This window comes from Rhyacophila brunnea, unplaced genomic scaffold (assembly GCF_057557595.1).
Source record: "Rhyacophila brunnea isolate RB1 unplaced genomic scaffold, BYU_Rbru_1.0 scaffold_1, whole genome shotgun sequence".
In the NCBI taxonomy this organism is placed as follows: Eukaryota; Metazoa; Arthropoda; class Insecta; order Trichoptera; family Rhyacophilidae; genus Rhyacophila; species Rhyacophila brunnea.
The window spans coordinates 6,105,501-6,125,600 of NW_028232751.1; the positions used below are offsets into that span (position 1 = coordinate 6,105,501).

The 20,100-nt window shown below is 33.4% G+C and overlaps 1 protein-coding gene across 5 annotated transcripts in view; it reads right to left on the bottom strand.

Moving 5' to 3' along the window:
• Nucleotides 1-726: 726 nt before the first annotated feature.
• The window catches only part of LOC147079412 (peptidoglycan-recognition protein 2-like), a 41,310-nt gene continuing 21,936 nt past the window's right edge, over nucleotides 727-20,100 (bottom strand). For 2 of the 5 annotated variants that reach the window (XM_085940832.1, XM_085940827.1), the window contains exons 2-4: nucleotides 11,180-11,389; nucleotides 10,106-10,254; nucleotides 727-8,909 (exon numbers count right to left, since the gene is read on the bottom strand). In XM_085940832.1, coding sequence (XP_085796958.1) covers nucleotides 8,526-8,909; nucleotides 10,106-10,254; nucleotides 11,180-11,389 — 743 coding nt within the window. In that variant the 3' untranslated portion in view covers nucleotides 727-8,525. Of the gene's footprint in view, nucleotides 8,910-10,105; nucleotides 10,255-11,179; nucleotides 11,390-18,596; nucleotides 18,721-20,100 lie in introns of those variants that run through there. The other 3 variants (XR_015069471.1, XM_085940840.1, XM_085940836.1) reach the window with 3 other exon arrangements.

The window sequence follows — 20,100 nt, forward strand, 5'->3', positions numbered from 1 at the left end:
ACACATGAAAATAAGTTATTTTTAAATTTGACAGTTTAACCCGGTTAACTAATCCAAAATAAACCATAAACCGGGTAATATTTTTACCCTTTTTAATTGGAAGCCCTACTTATAAGAATAAATTAAAATACTTTTCTCAAAAGTTCTACGCTTTCTTCTTCCGATCATGTCCGATCCTAATAGGGTCATATGGGCCTCCACAGAATGGAGGTTTGTATTAACAGATTTTGTTTTTTGAGAAATGGATGTCAGCCACTTGCTCAACTTATTAGGTCCATACTCTAACTCGTATACAAATTTAAAAACAATGTGTACTTGCCAGACCCAGGATTTGAACCCGGGACCCTCGACGCGATAGGCCAATGCTTAAGCCGCGCGGCCATCGTGGGTGTAAAAAGAAAAGAGATAAAGAAAGAAATAAAACGTTTTTATTGATTTGTCAACATTTTATGAAAGTGGAAACTGCCGCTTTTGTTTGTACACACGTCAATTCTTTACTAGGGTTTCCATTGAAACATCAACTAAACATTGAAAGGGAATTTAAATCGATTGACTTTATCAGTGTTAGTATATTTTTGATGGATCCTAAAATGCTACGAATCATGCAATGTTGAATTTTACTGTACACAACAATATCTTAAGGCACACTTCATAATTGCTCATGGCAGTCAAAATTAAAAATTGACCTTTAAAAAAGGTGTTACATGATATAAATAAAAATACATCTTATGTAAACATCTTTTATTTATACATTATTTTACAATATAGGTATAAGAAGTTATAAGTACATAACAAGATATCAAAATTAAACTCTGTGTTAAATGTATATTTATCAAAATAGTATTTCTAATTCATGGTATTTATACAAAATTATATAGAGCATGTGCATGGTGTCATAAGAACTTGTACACTTACTTATAACATATTAATCATTTAATTTTCACAGTCATTTGTAAATTTTTATTATATATACAGGTAAAAACTTATATTTAATTAAAATTTGTCGAATTAGAAATGTCATAAGTCTACAAATATGGGTTATATATTTATTTAAATCATGGCAATATTTACATTAAATTTCAAGTATCAATGATTTAAATCAGTGGTTCACAACCCGCCATGCATGTATTGAGGTCCACCGAATAAATGAAAAAGGAATGCAAAAAAAATTTCATCATATCTTAATAATAATTATTACTTAGGTACAGATTTTTAGTGAAACATGGTTCAATATTTTCATATTATGTTCTCTCTTCATATCCTTTGCCTCATTTCTGAGGATGGTGATTACTGAATTTACAGGCATTGCCAGCAATCTCCTTCCATCTAGAGCGATCTTATGCTGTTCTTGTAGCTTCAGTTATTGTTAATTCAGTCGCTTTCTTGATAGTTTCACTCCATCCGAAAGCTGCACACCTTGCAACCTCATCCCTTTGACACCACCAGAGAACACTGTTCTCTCCAGGCTGCTCAGATCTCTTTTTACCATGTGACCAAAGAATTGGAGAATGCGGCTCTTGCAATCGGCCGAGAGACATTCAATAAATGCCAAGCTCTTCCAGCTCTTCTATTCATTAAAACTTTAAAAGTTTATTGTGCCGCAATGAATAATATTGATTTAGGCTGTAATGTAGAGATATAGTCGATTCGTTATAGCTTGGTTCTAGGGAACACATAAATAAGTGAAGTGGTTTACTATCTGGGTGAGGCTGTAAGGTGTAATTCTTGAGTAGTGTAGATAAATGAGATAAACTTAAAACGTGTTAAAAAATGTTATTTTTAATAGTTACATCCGTACCATAATATGCATTAAAGTTTATTGCATAAACGAAAGGCGTATTCAATATTGGTCTTGTGGATACTCAACGGACTTTGTATTTCTTGCGTGTGATCTGACCGTTATTAAGTAATAAATCCAATCTCGTCTCAAGGCCATGGTCTATGGCGCCTGGGTTTCATATTTTCTATCTTATTATCAGTTATGTCACAGTATTTTTCACTTCAATTCCACTTGAAAGATGGCGTATGTTCAAAGACACTAGCTGTGAGCAGCATTGACATGGAGAGACTATATAGTATTATAGAGTACGTACGATAGACAGTATCAATGACTTGACTTGTATCCCCTTCAATTAGAAAACAGATAAATTGGTCTTAATCCTTACAGCGCTGACGGCACAGCTGTTGTGTCAGCATTAGATATAATTAGCATGTTATTTAAATGTGGTAATTAAATGTTCCGGGGTGAATGAGTTAATGACATGGTTGTGCATCATTGATTTAAATGATTACAAACAACTAGATATCAGAAACGCTTTTCACCTGCTATATACTGATATGAAAATTAGAAACGTGTTGCCAAAAGAAAAAAATTAAATAACTATTATTTACCTCCCGTACCACTGCTAATATTGATACTATAATAATAATGCCATTGCATAACATGGTTGTATATTAAATTAAAAAGTAAATATTATAGAAAGGCTGTAATGCCCAGAAGTGAAATTGCAAGTCAATGTAGGTCTGTGATTCCCAACCGGGTCCGCGGAACCCTGGTACTACACGAGATCTGTTAGGAGCTCCGCGAGAATTTGAGAAAGCTCATCCAAAAAAGGGCAAATTAAGGAGTAATACGAATAATGCAACTTTTGATGGTAGATTACATGAAGAATACAAATTTTTCGCACTGGGGCACTAACTAATATCCTGTGAATGTTAATAGAGGTGTAAATCATAGCTTTATAAATTTTCAGATGACACACATATTGCTATAGGTAATGAATTTAAATAACATTTGAAAGGTACTAAAATAGTAAAGAGTTGTTTTGAATCGGCGACTCTCTGCTCAGGTATGTTGTTGTCTACTACTTACTATGGCCATTTTGTAATTTATCACCCTGCACCTTAATTTGTGTCAGCCAATTAGGGGTTTCGCGAGATTAAAAAAAATGTTTCAAGGGTCCGGCAAACAAAAAAGGTTGGGAATCACTACCGTAGACGAGAATGAATTTAGTAGAATCATACTAATCGGGCACTCCATGTCCAATAATTCAGCACTATCCAAGTGTTTTTTTTTTGTTGCGTTTTATGAATATTTAGTTTTGCGTAAATTACTGGAGAGTTTGTAAACATGGTTTGAGTATGAGAAGAATCATCGATAATTCATTATTTTGATGAATATTAGAAATCAGCATTTTTTTTACTATCTTTTTACATTATTTTGAAGTCAATGTCAGATTAACAAAACGAATAAAAATAGCGTTGCTGGCATTCGCATCATTCTTAATTAAATTATGTATAAATATTATATTTTGTGACAGTTCCTTAAAATAATGGGGAACATTATCCGGTTACATGTAAATTGTACATAAAACATTTCACCGTGGTACAGTTCGCCGTGAGCTTTCTTATCGGAAAGAGATGAGTGTATACTATACGGTTTTCAATTTTATTACATTCAATATGAACATTAATTCAATTTTCATAGCTGATTTTGGCAAAAATGAAAACGTAAACTAACCTAACAAATAATCGCCTATTTGTTTGCTGCTAGCTTCCTGTAAAGTATAAACCAACAAGAGCCGTGTTTTATTTAGACATGATTTTTATGTCAGTACTATACGACCCAAAGAATGGTATTTAATATACGACAATATATTTCCGATACAACATTTCACAGTGAAGTGTGATACGGCGAACTGCATACGTATGAAAAAGATTTATTGAAAGGTTTTAGAGAACATTTTGACCATTTGGGTGACTTCATTAATTATTGATTGTGGAAATAATACTTTTGTATATGCAAGACATCTTTCTTCGGATCAGTAAAAAATTATGATGGGATTGGATACAATCTTTATAGGCTCCCCCTATATAGGCATGATTTTTATTTTCCAGTTTTCCATACATTCTATTTATCTCGCAACGTTATCCATTTATAGTGCCGAATTAGGGAGATTCTATTGTAGGGCACATGCCACTATTTATACAGAAAAAATACAGTATATGTTTTTTTAAATAGTAGATGAATAATTATTACAGAAAATACATTAAATGAACAGGATATAACAAAAAGCAAAAAGTATTTTCAATCACATATATTACAGTAGTAAATCAAACCCTCGATAGGGAAACAATTATTGTAACAGTTAATCACTGTTATCTTGCAGCATCCCTATCGCTTAGGTATAACAAACAATGAAGATATAAATAACATTGTTTGGCAATGACCGCTTTATGATGGTCATAGACAAAGGTTTAGAAGGTAGTCAAAATTTTCAATTAAGTACCACTTTATCTAGAGATGTTTATAAGCTCAGCCAAACACCAAAGCATTTTTGTGTATCTACACGTTTCTGGAAGAATGTAATCCGCAAGTATAATTCATAATACCACATGGTTGAAACATGCAATTTTATGTATTTACCCATAATGAATAATATATATATTTTTTAATATAACATAATAATTAACCTGATGAGTGCCACGGACGAGTTAACTCGCCAAAGCATTATGTCCCGTCAGGCTACAGACGAGTTAACTCGCGGGTTCTAGTAAACGTTATAATTTCTGAATAAACTATTTGTGTATATTTTCTAAACAATATTTATCATTTTAGTGTGAAAATATTCATGATAAAGTAAGTTTTCACAAATATTTATCATTCTGTTCCTATTTTCTATTTTTTAAGGGATTTATTTTATTCCAAAAATAGCTGGCCTACAAGTGTCCACCTAGTAGAAATAAATTGGCTGGCAGTGATAAGGTTAATGTGTTAATACTTGTATCAATGGAATGTAATAACAGTCTATAAATGTACAGCTATATAAGCCTCAAACGAGACTTTGTAGCTTAATAAAAAAAGATGAATAATATAATCTGGCACCTGCCATAATACATGTAAAGAAAATGGAATAAAGGTACTCTAGTACCCACGGTAATAAAGGTAAACTACAATAATTCACTACATATAATTATTAATATACACATATTTCCCCAGAATAAATTGACAGCTAAATTATTGATAGGTTACATAGAAAATTTCACAATAATTATTGACGTAACAGAATATGTCCATCAATAAATAGCATTTAAATTAATATGGAAACCAAAATTATAATTACATAAATTTATCATATTTTTTTGCAGATAGGTATAATTTTAATATTGTCATAATACAAATTGTCAATAAAGAATACAACTATAATTATTATTCTATTAGGCAAGTATAATTAATTGTTTTTAACTATTCAATAGGTATTTGAGCATGAGATAAATGGAGATTTTTTTACTGAATTTTTCAATCCAAAATTGAGTATTCATTAACAATTTATCGTCTTATTTATATCAATAATGTTCAGATCAGATTTATCGCAATATAACAGATTGAAGAGAGAATTGAAAAGAAATAACCAGGTATAGTATAATATGAAATTTGTTGAAGACTGCAAACCATTTAAAACATGAGAGTGTGAAATAAACATTTTTAAGATCATTATAAATATATAAAATTATTACACATAACCATCAGTCAAAAAATTAAAAAAGTTTCATTTTTATCCTTACATATTTTTTTAAGAAACACTTTATTTTGACACATATTTTCAAATACCAGAGAGTAGCACCATCATTAGAATATAATAAGGTTTAAAATAACATTATTACGCATATATTACAATATAAACAAATTCCTATAATGTTATCTGAATAACAATAAAAGACAGTAGAAACACTTTTGTAATTTGAATAAACATTTTATGATGTTAAATTGGTAACCAGAAAAAAAATTATATTTTATATGTCGGAAAATTGACAATGAAACATAGCGGTTTGTTTCTTTTTCTTCGTCATATTTTGATTTTTCCATACGGATGACATAGGTTATAATTGCACTACCAAACCTGTGAACTTGCCTAAAGGTCGATACTGACTTGAGCAAATTTGCTCATGTCAGAATAAGGCCAAATTTGAATGAACACTCTCCGTGGCTTGTCGGTTTTTTCGATTTCATCAAAGAACGTGTGTGCTCAGTCTAGATGTGTTCAAGTCTGTATACGTCTGTGCGCATACAATTAAAACAACTGGAGCGGGATTTTACGCGCACCAACAACATTGTATGTACAAGTTTTTTTATCCGCACGAACGTTCGTACACGTATAACATTAGCGCTTGGCCTCAAATGTATAACCGTGTGTTATATCCCCCAAAAAAACCACTGTCTACGAACATGAACTTAGTGCGCACAAATTTGCTCAAGTCAGTACCGACCTTTAGGCAAGTTCACATACCTTAATACATAAATAATTACATTTTCAATTCTATTTGAATATTAATTTCTTACACAATCATTTCGGAATGTTTTACATCTTGACTCATCGTCACGTATTGGTATATCATGCCATTTAAAATTAAAACTACACGCACTCGACAACAAATTGGGTATAACAATAATAATTCATATTATTGGCAATTAGAGAGATTTAAAATTGTTATGAAAGACTTGCAGATTTTTGACAGCTGATGCAGGCAACAAACAATAGTGAAATTTGTGATAGTGTAATTTAAACACTCATATGTCTATTAGTCTATGAATCCTTGTCCAATCCAACTTCACTCTGATATTATTCTAGTTCAGCCTGATACAGGTTTAATGAATATCCTTCAATATATTCTATAATATAATAACTATGGCATGGGTTGACTGCCATTATTATTAATATGAAATAGTCAATATTTTCTATTTTCCTATTTTTAATTATAGCATGACACAACCTACAACTTTTTTTTATATGTTTTATTGAAAGATTTAATTGTCTTTATGAATATGTAGGTAAATTTATATGGTTTTAGGAAATAACTCAGTTTTTAATGCTCAACATTTATTTGACTTGAGTTCCTACTATATATTTGAAATAACAGATCACAAATTAACTGGTCTAGACATATTTGATTGAATGTATGGGGTGGTCATCGTTCGAGGTAGTGAGCTGAAATTTGGTAAAGATACAGTTCTTGATTACATGTAAATTGTACGTAAAACATAATATTACCGTGGCACAGTTCGCCGTGAGCTCTCTTATCGGAAAGAGACGACCATATACTAGCTGATCATGAATTCAAGAATGAAAACCTAACCTAAAGAATAATCCAGTATATCGGCTATTTTCAAAATTTGTTTGCTGCTGGCTGCTTGTAAAGTGTAAACCGACAAGAACCGTGTTTTATTTAACCATGATTTTTATGTCAGTACTATACGACCCAAAGAGGTTGGACTGTCTTTAATATACGGCCATATATTTCCGATTTCACAGTGAACTGTGATATGGTAAACTGCAAACGTACAAGTTTCCGAACACGACAGTTCTTAACCACCTACCTTATGACCAAAATAAAGTCTTTATTGATACGACAAGTGCCTACGGCCTATTTTGTGGGTGGTTCTGTCCCATATATGATAATGTGTTGTTTAAAATATCTTCGCTAGATATAAAAAACAACACATCAAATTAAAGTTAGATATTATTCTTCTTTTTCGACCATGTCCGATCCTAATAGGATCATATGGGTCTCCACAGAGTAGAGGTTTGTATTGACAGATTTTGTTTTTTACGAGAAATGGATGTCAGCCACTTGCTCAACCAATTAGGTCCATACCCTGACACCCACAAATTGGAAAACAGTATGTGTACTTGCCAGACCCAGGATTCGAACCTGGGACCCACGGCCACCGTATAGTGACAAAAAAAACTATTTCTTTTTGATTTTTTTTTATTAAATTAATGGGAAATAACCTAGTCATAACATACCATTTGTTTGTAAGATGTTGTAATGGAATACGTCCAAGAGCTGCGATCAAAAAAGCTAAAGGTTGGTAAGTATGCAGTATGGTTTGTGATCTTGACATCCTGAATCTTGGGCATTCAATTCATCAATCCCACAATTATGGCATTAGCTTTTCTATCTAAAATATCTACCAATATAAAAAGTATAACGTTAATAAAGTGGCTCGTTACTCAATTTAACTCCATATATTCTGATTATTTATGGGAAAAATATATGGACATTTTAATATTTCACAAGTCAGTGATATGAATAAATAACATTATTTTTCCTACACAAATATCAACAGTATTCTATTTCATGACAATAATAGGGATGATACTTGTTATCTCAATAATGGTGCATTATGATCATATTGTGTGTATGATATAATTAATTAGATGTATCAATTATTGTTTATCGATAGTAATTACAAGCCAAGCCAGAAATTTTGTGAAGAACTAGTTAAAAGAAGTAGACCAGCTCATAAAATGCCTCATGCCACTCAGATCGATGAAAACTTTCTTTGGTTAATAAGGAAGATGAGACCTAAATTCTTGCAAAATCTCAGTTCTATATCTTGGACGATGACCATGGGTCCAATCTTGACTAGTCTACTATTTATAATCAAAAACTAAAAATTAAATCACAAATATTTTAAAGTATTCATCTTCTAAAACATCAGAAAGAATGATATCAGCCAATAACTAATCTGTTTCATTTGAAAAATGAGGCCAAGTTTGTATTTCATCAAAGAACGTATCACCCGGACTGAGAGTGGGTATCAACTGTCTGTGGCCAAATAATTTGTAATCGGGGGCGATCTTTCCCAGTGCCACACCGAGCTCAATAAGATTCTTGCCAGCCATCAACTGCCGATCATTAGGCAATACAGTGTTGAATGTTCCAACAAATCCTATACCAACGCTTTTGAAATTGTAGCCTTTGGTGTGGGCGCCCATCTTGTCCCAGCCTCGGCCCTCGTACACTGATCCATCCCCGCCGACGACAAAGTTATAGGCAATATCGGCCCAACCCCGCGACTCAATGTGGAATGTTTGAATGTACCGGATGAAAAATGTGCAGGAGGCCTGAAATGAAATTAAAAAACCTTTAGATACAGTAGACATCGACAAATATTATATGGTTCAGATAAAACTAATAGGTTTATCATCATCATTACGAAAACAAATAATGGCTGACAAAGTTCGGTGTGCACTATTTATGTCAGATCTCCATACACTACTTCCACCTTTTGTCACTGGTGTATCGTGTGATTAACCTATGTTTCATGGCACCATAAAGGTTGATATACTATTTAATTTTTGTGAACGTGTTAAATTGGTTAAATTTATATAGGTTGTTATCAGTAATTAAGTATTTTTCTGGTATGTAGAACGTAATAGTGCGCGTCTTAAGCGTAGGCCTATAGCGTCGTGGGTCCCAAGTTCGAATCCTGGGTCTGACAAGTACACATATTGTTTTTCAATTTGTGTATGAGTTAGAGTATGGACCTAATAGGTTGAGCAAGTGGCTGACATCCACTTCTCGTAAAAACAAAATCTGTTATACGTACAATACAAACCTACACTCTGTGGAGGCCCATATGATCTTATTAGGATCGGATATGGTCGGAAAAAAAAATGTAAGTATTTATCTGGCATTATAGCCCGTTTACATGTGCATGGATTTACTGCTGGTAGTACATATTATCGCGGCTATAACAAAAAAGTACAAAAAGTTCAGCGGCTTCTAAATTTTCACGCAATAGTTGCAACATGCATAAGTGTTTGCTTACGCTTGAAGAATGAGATTGGCGAGACAGTCAGCACTTTTGTGTGTAAACAATTATTGTCATGATAGTTTAATTTATTCGCTATTGTTGCCAGTAAATCCATGCACGTATACGGGCGCTATTAAGCTACTTCGCTACAAGCCGCATCGCGTTACACAGAGTGATTCAAAAGTTGTCACAAAACATATCTGTTCGACCTTCGTTGCACTAAGTCTGTTACGGTTTGAGTGACGTCCATAAATCATCCATCCTGAACTTACCATCATCATTCATCAACCTCATAATATATCGTCCACCCAAAAGTGTATCATCCATTTACCAGTGCGTGAACACCAAACCAGTCCCAGTTCGCGCCAGCCCTCTCAACATCAAAGGTCAGTGTCTGTAAACCTCCCCCCCCCTACATCCATAATCTACCATCCACCATCACCTTCAAATTATATAGTCCACTGCTATAAGCGCCACCAATATGTAAATGGGTTTTAATGTTACCTGGTCCGTGCAGAACTCCGTAGCAGTATGGGTAATGATGACAAACGGGACAGGAGTCTCCAGCTTGTCCAATTCAGCGCTGGAAGGCTGGGCAAGCCATTCCAAGCGGGACACCATTCGAAGACTCTTCGACAGCAGAAGAACTTTGTCTGGAATTTAAAAAAAAATTAATAACTGATCATTCTGTAAACCAAATTTGGCTTGCCAGTATATCTTATATACACAGAGACCGTATCTGCATTGTAGGCAAGTGGGAGAACAGAACTCCCATATTATTTTACTTTTCCTTATTTTTCCTTTATAACCTTTTATTTTTTGTGTTCCCTTTCATTTACTGAATTCTTAAACATTCTTCTTTTTCTTATTTCTCCTTTTTAAAGTAAAAAATAATATCTTTAATATGAGGGTTATCAATTTGGATATATATCTTTATTTTATTTGATCGGTTTGAATGCCGCCTAGTTGTATTTTATTCATGTAGATTTGTCAAAACTAATAATGATAACACTGTTAACAGTCGTTGATATCACGTAAAAATCATGGTTTTCTGCTCTTAATAAATTGCGCGCTATGCTCATCATCTTCCATCCTTCACTTTGTAAATTCATAAACCTCAAATTTAATGTACTATACGTCCACGATAGCCGAATAGCTTAAGCGTCAGCCTATAACGTCGTGGGTCCCAAGTTCGAATCCTGGGTCTGGCAAATACACATATTGTTTTTCAATTTGTGTTTGAGTCAGAGTAAGGACCTAATAGGTTGAGCAAGAGGCTAACATCCATTTCTCATTAAAGCAAAAATCGTTTAATTCAAACCTCAACTCTGTGGAGGCCCATATGATCTTATTAGGATCGGACATGGTAAAATAAAAAAATATATAGGTATATAATAAACCAATAAATCAATTCAATACCATTATAGCAAAATTGAATATAATGACTGTCTGTTAAGTTAGAGTTGTTATGCTATATTATTTGAATCAGCTTTGAATACGAATATTTTACATAACATAGCCAGTTTTGCAAGCGCAACAATGACACTAAGTTCAATAACATAAATTTATAAATCTTACCTATTTGAGTGTTGATTGGAACATTTTTGACAAGATCTTCATTAAGGTGCCACGTCTGAACACCAGTTGCCGGGTGTGATGTCGGTTGAGGATCCGAATGGTAGAGGACACCGAACAATATGCACGCAGTGACAGACACCGACAGTAATACAGAAACTATCAACATGTTTGTAGGGGAAACACCCCACCTGGAATGAATATATTTTACACCTGAAAAAAAAAAACATTGGAAATTATCTTAATGATGTCAGTGACAACCAATTCCATTGAATGTAGAGGAATGAATGCCATGTAGGTAAAAATAGTTCAATAGGTCAATGAAGCAAAAACAATTGGCCTGCGACAAAATATTTTTAAAGTCAACAAATTCATATATCTGGGAGCAAGATAGTATGTGGCAAGCTACAACCATGAACTCTCTATGATGATGTGGGAATGGTGCGATTCTGTTGGGCACACCGAAGGATGGAAGACATACAAGCACTGAATTTTCTTCAACAGACCAGAAGGGAAAAGCACGGTCAGTGTCTTCGACTGTGTGGAAAGAGATATATCATCACTGAGGCTAATGCCGTTTTCCGGGTAAGGCCCGCAGATTATAAAGCCGATGATAATTGTAAACATATACTACAAAAGGTTATCTAATAAATGCACTCTGGTAATTACAGATTAAAATTAAAAAAAAATCATTTACATACGCTAATAAAATAACTATGCCTGCCGATTTAATAATATTTTGATGGAGCAAAACACAACTTCTCACGATGAAATCTAATGAAATACTAACGTGGAAAACATTCAGAGTGTGCACAGACATATTAACAAAGTATCGATACATAAAGTGTTTGCACAGAAACTGTGTCTACTTTAAAATATATTTTCTATAGCAAGCTCCATCTATGCTCAAAATCATGCCCCCACATCCTGAAGCGGGCCCCAGGCCAGGATCTTTGACGGGTCCCTTACCTATCGCTAAGGCTAATGACAGTATGATACTCTAAAGCAGTGTTTTCCAAGTGGTGTTAGAGGTAAAATTTATCGTATTCAAACATTTTTTTTGTATTTCCTAAACATTCACTTGAATTATGGTTAGTTATCGGGTTAGGAATAATTAGTTGTCGAGTATTGACACATAATAATCAAAAATTACATCCCACAAATACATATTTTAAAATCTTATTATTCTCGAAGTAAAGGTAGCCCACTGGTGATTTTTTTTTTTACTTTGAGCCTTGTCAGCCTCCCTTTGTGGGGGCCATGATAAAATTTATATAATATACATACATATTCCATAAATCAGAAAGTAGTTTTCAAATTTGGCCAAATCCACTTTTTCACAAAGCAAGAAAATGCAATATTTTTATTCTTCATTTCTAAAAAGCTTGTGTTTACTGCTTTTTTAACAGGTGGCTGCTAATAATGTCTTAAGACGCGAACTTTTCTGTGAACGGAACGCCGCTCAGACAAAAATGACGTCTTTGGACGTACCGCTTTAAACGGGATTCTACTAACATAAATCAATTATTTTAAAGATGTTACAAATCATAAACATTTAAATTTTTTTTATTATGGACAGTTGGCGGCACAGTCGGTGCACTCTTCATTTATAAATAAACTACATTTTTTATTTTTGCAATAAAATTCGTGGCGTGCAAGGTATCGCCATACATACACCTACCGGTAGTTAAAAGGTTATTAACCTTTGATTTGATTGGTTGAAATGAATTTTACACTGTTTTAAAATAAACCTGCCTAGATTTGTCCACTATTGAAAATTAGTCCCATATTTGGCATTTTCTGAAAATCATATAATGTCAAGCACACCCTCCTACGAGAGTGATCTTGCATCGACTACTTTATGAAATTACTTCATGATACGATGGTCGAGCGGCTACACATCATGTTTATAATGTCGTTGATCTTGGGTTCGAATCTTGGGTCTGGCAAAACCCAGAGTATGGACCAAGTTGAGTAAATGACTAACATCCATTTGTCGTAAAACAAAAATCTATTAATTAACCTCTTCGTGAGGCGGCCCAAATTTACGTAGGATTGTACAGCCAATTAAAAAAATTAAAATATATAATATAATATCGTCTCTGTTCTGGCAGAAAACACTAATTCGAGAATACTAGTTTCGAGTAATTTGACTTTGAAGTTTTTAAAATAAAGACTGTTTATTTATTAAGAATGTTAAAGTTAAAAAAAAAGGTAAAATTTTCTTTTTTTATGTTTATTTTCTTATTTGTTTAGAAAAAAACGAATTAGTGTTTTTTGCCAGAACACATTTTGTCTTTTTAAGCGGTACTGATTACACTAAGTGTTATTTAGTGTTTTCTGCCAGGAGAAAAATGCAGAATATTCTCAAGCCATTGTCATAGTTTTAGGGAAAAATTTTGGTACGTAAAATTATCTAGGTATTTTTATAAAAAAAATGTGATAGATACATACTGCAATAGTATATTCTTATAGAGCGTAGAGATTATAAGTAGGTACATGTGTAAATAGTGACTTGTAGAAGACATATTAATTAAGGGAATTTCAGAGTAACTATCATTGGTGGAAAAGTAGCATCGTTAGAGTCATCATCATTAGTCTGAATCAATACACTGCTGGATGAAGCCCTCTCCAAGCTGATTCCACTTCTCTCTATCCTGTGCGTTGCGTTGCCACGTACTTCCGCAGTACTTAACCATTTCATCGATCCAGCGGCCTCTAGGTCTATTTTGCGGACGTTTTGTACCTTTTGGGTACCACTGGATGACTACATTTGTCCATCGGTTGTCCCTTTTTCGAGCTATGTATCCATCCCATTTACATTTGTGGTTTTTAGAGAACACTATTACATCGCAAACCCTTGTCTGTTCTCTTATACAATCATTCCACTTTTTGGTAATTTCGCGTTATGCCCAGCATGCACCTCTCTATACCACGCTGTGCTACTATAAGTTTCTGGGTCTTTCCTTTACTTAGGGTCCATGTTTCACATGCACTTGTAATTACGGGAAGCACACACTGGTTTAACATTTTGCGCTTAAGGCACGGGTCATTTTTGAAGACATTATTCAGACGGTCAAAAGTTTTTCAGCCCAGCTTCACTTGGCGAACAATTTCATCGAAAATACATCCACCTACAGACACCTTGTTGTCCCAGAAAATATCAATTGAGTTACTGCATATGCAGTGACGTTCCAAGACAAAATGCCGCCCCTAAGCAGTGCCGAAATGCCGCCTAATTTTTTTTATACCTACCATATTTTTTATCATCCTTTCATGACACCAATATCTAAGAAATGTGTTGTATGGATACATTACTAACAATACCTATTTATACCACTAAATCTAATTTAAATACATCTCTACTTCAATAGACAAAAAATATTGTGAGTCCACGGTTTCAGATACATTTTAAAATACACGTAACAACTTCCAAGGCTCGCGAATGACTGGCAAAAATATTTGGATTTTTTTAAAATTAGGGTATGTAAGTATGTAGGTACCTACCTATAATTCAAATGCAATTCGCTAATCTGCGCATGTGCGCAAGGACGTGACGTCCAAGGACAACGGAAGTAAGCTAGGCATCGCGAGACAAAAAATTACAGTCCTATTAAACCTTTTTAGTAATTATGAATACACTTTGTTTCCAACCAGTGAGCTGATTTTTTTAAGGAAAGATATTTCCGTTATAACTAAGTTTAGGTAGCTATTTCTATATATACCTAATGATTCCCCTCGATTGTCCGCTCTTCGGGTAACTGCCGCCCCCAAGCGACGCTCAATCTACCTACCCCCACGGGACGTCACTGTGCATATAGCTCTTGCAGACGAATCATAAAATAAATTGCATCTCTCATAATTATTACGAAAAAGTGTTTCAACAGTGGCTTAATAGAAAATCAACCATGTGCATGTAGTCAAGTTACGTGGTGATTCGTGAAAGGCATGACCACTTCTACGACTGGAAACATGACTATCCTGGTTTCCTATTGCCTCGGGTAGATATATCACAAATGAAACAATTGCGTCTTTCATGTTAGAAGAGTCACGTGAGCTTTGTTAGTAGAAGCACATATTAAATTCGTAGTTAATTTGAACACGAAGTTGGGTGTACAGAGGGGTGGAGCCCATATGAGTCACGACCTTCGGCCATGAGGTTCCTACTATGAAAAAGAAGAATGATGCTAACACCAAAGTAACCAATACACTGGCTGGATACAATGGCACCATGCCTATATTCTTGACAATGGCCAGCGTTAAATAATATACAAAGTCATACTGCATCTCTCATATAAATACGAAACTAAGATGCTCACACAGTGTAATTGTAGTTCCAAGTTAAGTAGTGAGGAGTTGGATTCACGACTGCTTCCGATGCTGCTACCGTGGCTTTTCGTGTATTACTTGCTATTGTCTTAGGTAGACGAATTACAAAATTGACCGTGTAGGTATATCATATTGTGCAGGTGAATCAGAGGTGCGTTCGTGGTGCCCATCGAGGATGTGAGGAGTGAGAGCCACGTCGACTCCTTGGCACGGTGCTATATCTTTTCGTGTATATGTACTATCGTCTCAGGTAGACAAATTGCAAAACAAACTTTATATGATTCCGACGAACCCGATGTACGCGCGGGATTCTCATCAAGTACCAATTTACGGAGGTGAGGATTGGGAGTCACGACCACTTCCTGACCTGGTACCATAACCTTTCGTGTATACTATCATTCCAAGTAGACAAATCACAAAAGTATGTCTATGATTATGTATACGATTTGTTAGGTAACGCACCTGGACTACATGTAAATAATCTTTTTAATGTATTTTATACATCAGTGGCTTGTTGTCGATTTTGATTATAAAATAATAAATGTATAAATAAAAGGACTATGATGATTAAAAGCAATATTTATAATTGCTAATCAGGCTCTGTCAATCTCTCAGATCATAATATTGTTGTAGAATTGTAGAGAATATAGACACTAAGTCGCTTGCCAGTATAAGGTGAAAAGCAAAAATGGTCCTGGCAGAAAACACTAACTCAATTAGTTGTTATTTCCAGGCAACATTTCGTAATTTTTCATTTAGTGCGTTTGCAGAAAACTGTTTTTAGGTAAATGTATATTTTATAAAAATTAGTGTGTTTTTCCAGACGGTAAAGTTTGAAATAAGGAACATTTTGGTATAACTAACTCAATATGTCATTTTTTCGAATTAGTGTCTTCTGCCAGAACAGTGACGATATTATGTCACATAATATATTATGTAATGAGCTATATCTTCCAAAGTCAGCTGCTGCAAACATGGAACTACGAATAAACAAAATTAAAACATGCATCAACTAGTGATAATAGCTACCTTATCGTTGGCGATGCTTTTCAAGTTTGTTTATCTCGGATCCCTTGTCACAGACATTAATAACACAGGTGTGTTATTTTGGTCTCGAAAGACTTCCGAAAAACGGGTCACTCAAGGAAAACCGAAACAATTCTATATAAAACTCTCCTGCGCTCATGAATTGAAATGCTGGGTTACTCAGCAAACAGAATGAGAGAAATATGTATATCTTTAATAGCAGATTCTTGAGAAGAACCATTGGGGGTGTTCAAAAAATGTCATCTAGAGATAGAGATATAATGAGGAGTTATGTTACATACATTATGGAGGCAAAAAGATCACAAGGCATATGAAAATGCAGACTGCGTTGGACCGTTCACGTGCATAGAACGCCAGAAGAGTTACCAGGAAGCCGGGCTATGAACGCATCCCCTGAGGATAAGAGAAGACCTGGATGGCCAAAACTAAGATGGCTGGAATGCATGGGAATTAAGAATGCTCGACCAAAGCGACTGGAGAGTGTTGGCACTGGATTGTCCAGGATGGAAGATTTTGAGGGAGGCCGTGACCCGAAAGGATTGTAGCACCATTAATGATGATAATATATTCCAAAACCTATCAAAAGCAATAAAAACCCAAAAACCTCTTACTCTAAATGTATAAGTTGGTGTTAGGGAATCTTTGGTTATGATTAATATGTCGGTTTCTGCGACATAAGATTATTATCACAGACACAATACTTTGAATCATATAGTAGATTGAAATTTAATATCAAATCATACATAATTTTGAAAACACTTCTGAGAAATATATTACAACCAATAGAAAAAATCTTTTTTGAAGAAAGTAAGACACCCTGCAGGATCGAACCTGCATCTCTTGGGTTTCACGCCCATGCACTAGACCACTATGTTATAGGCGTCATACTTATGTTAATAAATTATGTATGTTCAATAATTAGAATGTTACAATTCGACGGCCCCAGGAAAAACCGGTGTAAGTCTAAAATCATAAATGTTCAGGAGAGCGAAAAAACTAAAATATTTACGCTATTAAATTCATAATATAAAATGAGTAAGTTTTTTCTTATCTTATTTAAGTAAATCAGATAGAGCATTTTATGGTCTATATTCCTATAAAAATTTAATGGTGATTAATTAATTAACAGCTGAGATAATGTCCAAAAATCGTTTTTATTTGGAATAATATTACGCACTTTATATTTCGACTCGATTCAACATGCTTTTGCGCGGACGAAATAGATTACTGACTCCGCATAACACATTCATATTCTGAGAGAGAAACCTTGTTTTACGTCGCATTTTTCTTACTCTACGATTTTATTAATTACCACTATAGTTATAACGCTCTTTTACGGAAAAATTGATATTGCGCAATATTTAACTCGAAATAGTACAGCGTGTCTATAAAATCTTAACAAGGGATATAGGGACATATTGATATATATATATATATATATTTTTATAAGGAGTTTTTATAATTTAAATGTATTTATGCATTTTTTTGCAAATTATTATTGATATTTTTATAAATAATCAGAATATGTACATTACGAAATAATAAACATTCAGGAAAAATGTTTATAATGGAATAATAAAGAAGTTGTGATGAAATTAGTACATAACACTACTTACTACACCATCAATAAAATATCTATTTTTTATACCTACTTCGTAACAAAATTTTCATTAAAAATATAGAATTGATAGAAATAGGACATGCACAAAAAATATGATATTATAAAAAGCTAATAAAACTTAATACGCTATTTTCAGACTTATAATGGTTTTTCTAGGGCACGTCGAATTATGTCATAATTAAATCTTGTGAATTATTCGTTGAAAATAATAGTTAATAACAATAGTATTAGGAAACTAAGGGCGTGGATTTGTTCGGCCTTCGTAATATATAAGTATATCATATCGGTACTTGGAAATAGACATATCATAATATATGTATATAATATATATAATAGGTACCAAAAATGGTTGTCCAATGAAAAAGTTAAAACAATGAATATCGGTAAGTTTCAAGTACTATAAAAGTATTATAAAATATTTACAATTCTTACTTGGCTGCTCCATCGTTTCAAATGAATTGGTTTCCATTGAAGAACTAAAATAATATTTCGAAGATCCACGGACTCAATACAATACTTGACACAAGTTTTATAAAATGCAAATGATATTCCCCTGAAGAATTCTTTCGCTTATATACTGAATGTTCTTTATTAACGTGGCTCATCCGCACATATATTGAAATATACAATATAAATAATTATTAAATGAAAACAGAATCGCCAGTCTTAGTTCCTTCCACTTCCAATCGAAGTTATACTTCTTTTGGGAGGTAGTAAAATTAAAAAACTGTATTGAGAAACGGTACAGAAGTGGAAATGACGTCTGCCGCGTATGGTTCACCTCGTCATAAATAGCTTCGTTCCGTTTTTCTATTGAAAATAATACCATATTTAAAATTTCTCTTTCCCATTGGTTAGGTAAATTATTTTGTAATTGTTAAACGATGACAAAAATATGAAAACTGTACAAAATAAATTCAATAACCATAAAAACACAAAATGTAAACGTCAGATGTTGTTTACAATTTTCAGAGATGCCATCATGGGAAATAAATTAGAAATAATATTACATAATATATAGAATGATTACGGCGAAGTCTTCACTGAGCCTTTTTTAAAGAGGCACCTAGCGGAAAAATACGAAGCTTGCAATTTGAGATATTTTTTTGATAATTTACAATTTCAACTGTATCAATGAATAGATGTGTATCTGAAAACATTAAAAAGAAAAATATTTTTTATTTTAAGTCAAAGATAAACTTACAATTGTAAAACATGATATAAAATGTGAATTTGTTGAATCGGACCGCACCCTATTATTACATATATTTTATGGTCATATTTATTATTAAAATTTAGTTTATTATGTTTTCTAAGCATCACCGAAGAGATTTTTGATTAATTCATAGTTTTAATATTTTTTATATCTATTTTAAAAAACATCGATTTTTATAAAAAATATACATGTGTAAAACTTGAAATCTTTTTTATTATGTATATATTTATATGTCATAACATATAAAACTGTCATTTTGGATGTAACATTTAGTATTTTAATTATGGGATGTATATATATCTATATGCAGTCGAACTTGGTTATTATGAATAAGATGGGACCGACTGAATTTGCTCGTTATAAGCTTTACTCGTTATATCAGAGAATAGGTATTTTTAAATGAGCGGTCACATAAGTCGCAATTCAAACAATAATAAACAATTAGAATTTTTCCCCAAAACAAGCATGGCATTCATAAACTACAAAAGAAATTGTTTATTGTAATGAACGCTGGTAGGTACCTACGGACTTCACAAACCTTGGGTTTTTCACCCATATGCGTGGATAATTTTTTGTACACTGTTATAACGATTGTTGCTCGTTATAACAGTGAATAAATGTATGGAGAAAATCATAAACGAATGTTTCCTCATTACATCCAAGATCTCGCAATGTCCGAGATCGTAATAACCGAGTTCGACTATATTTGTC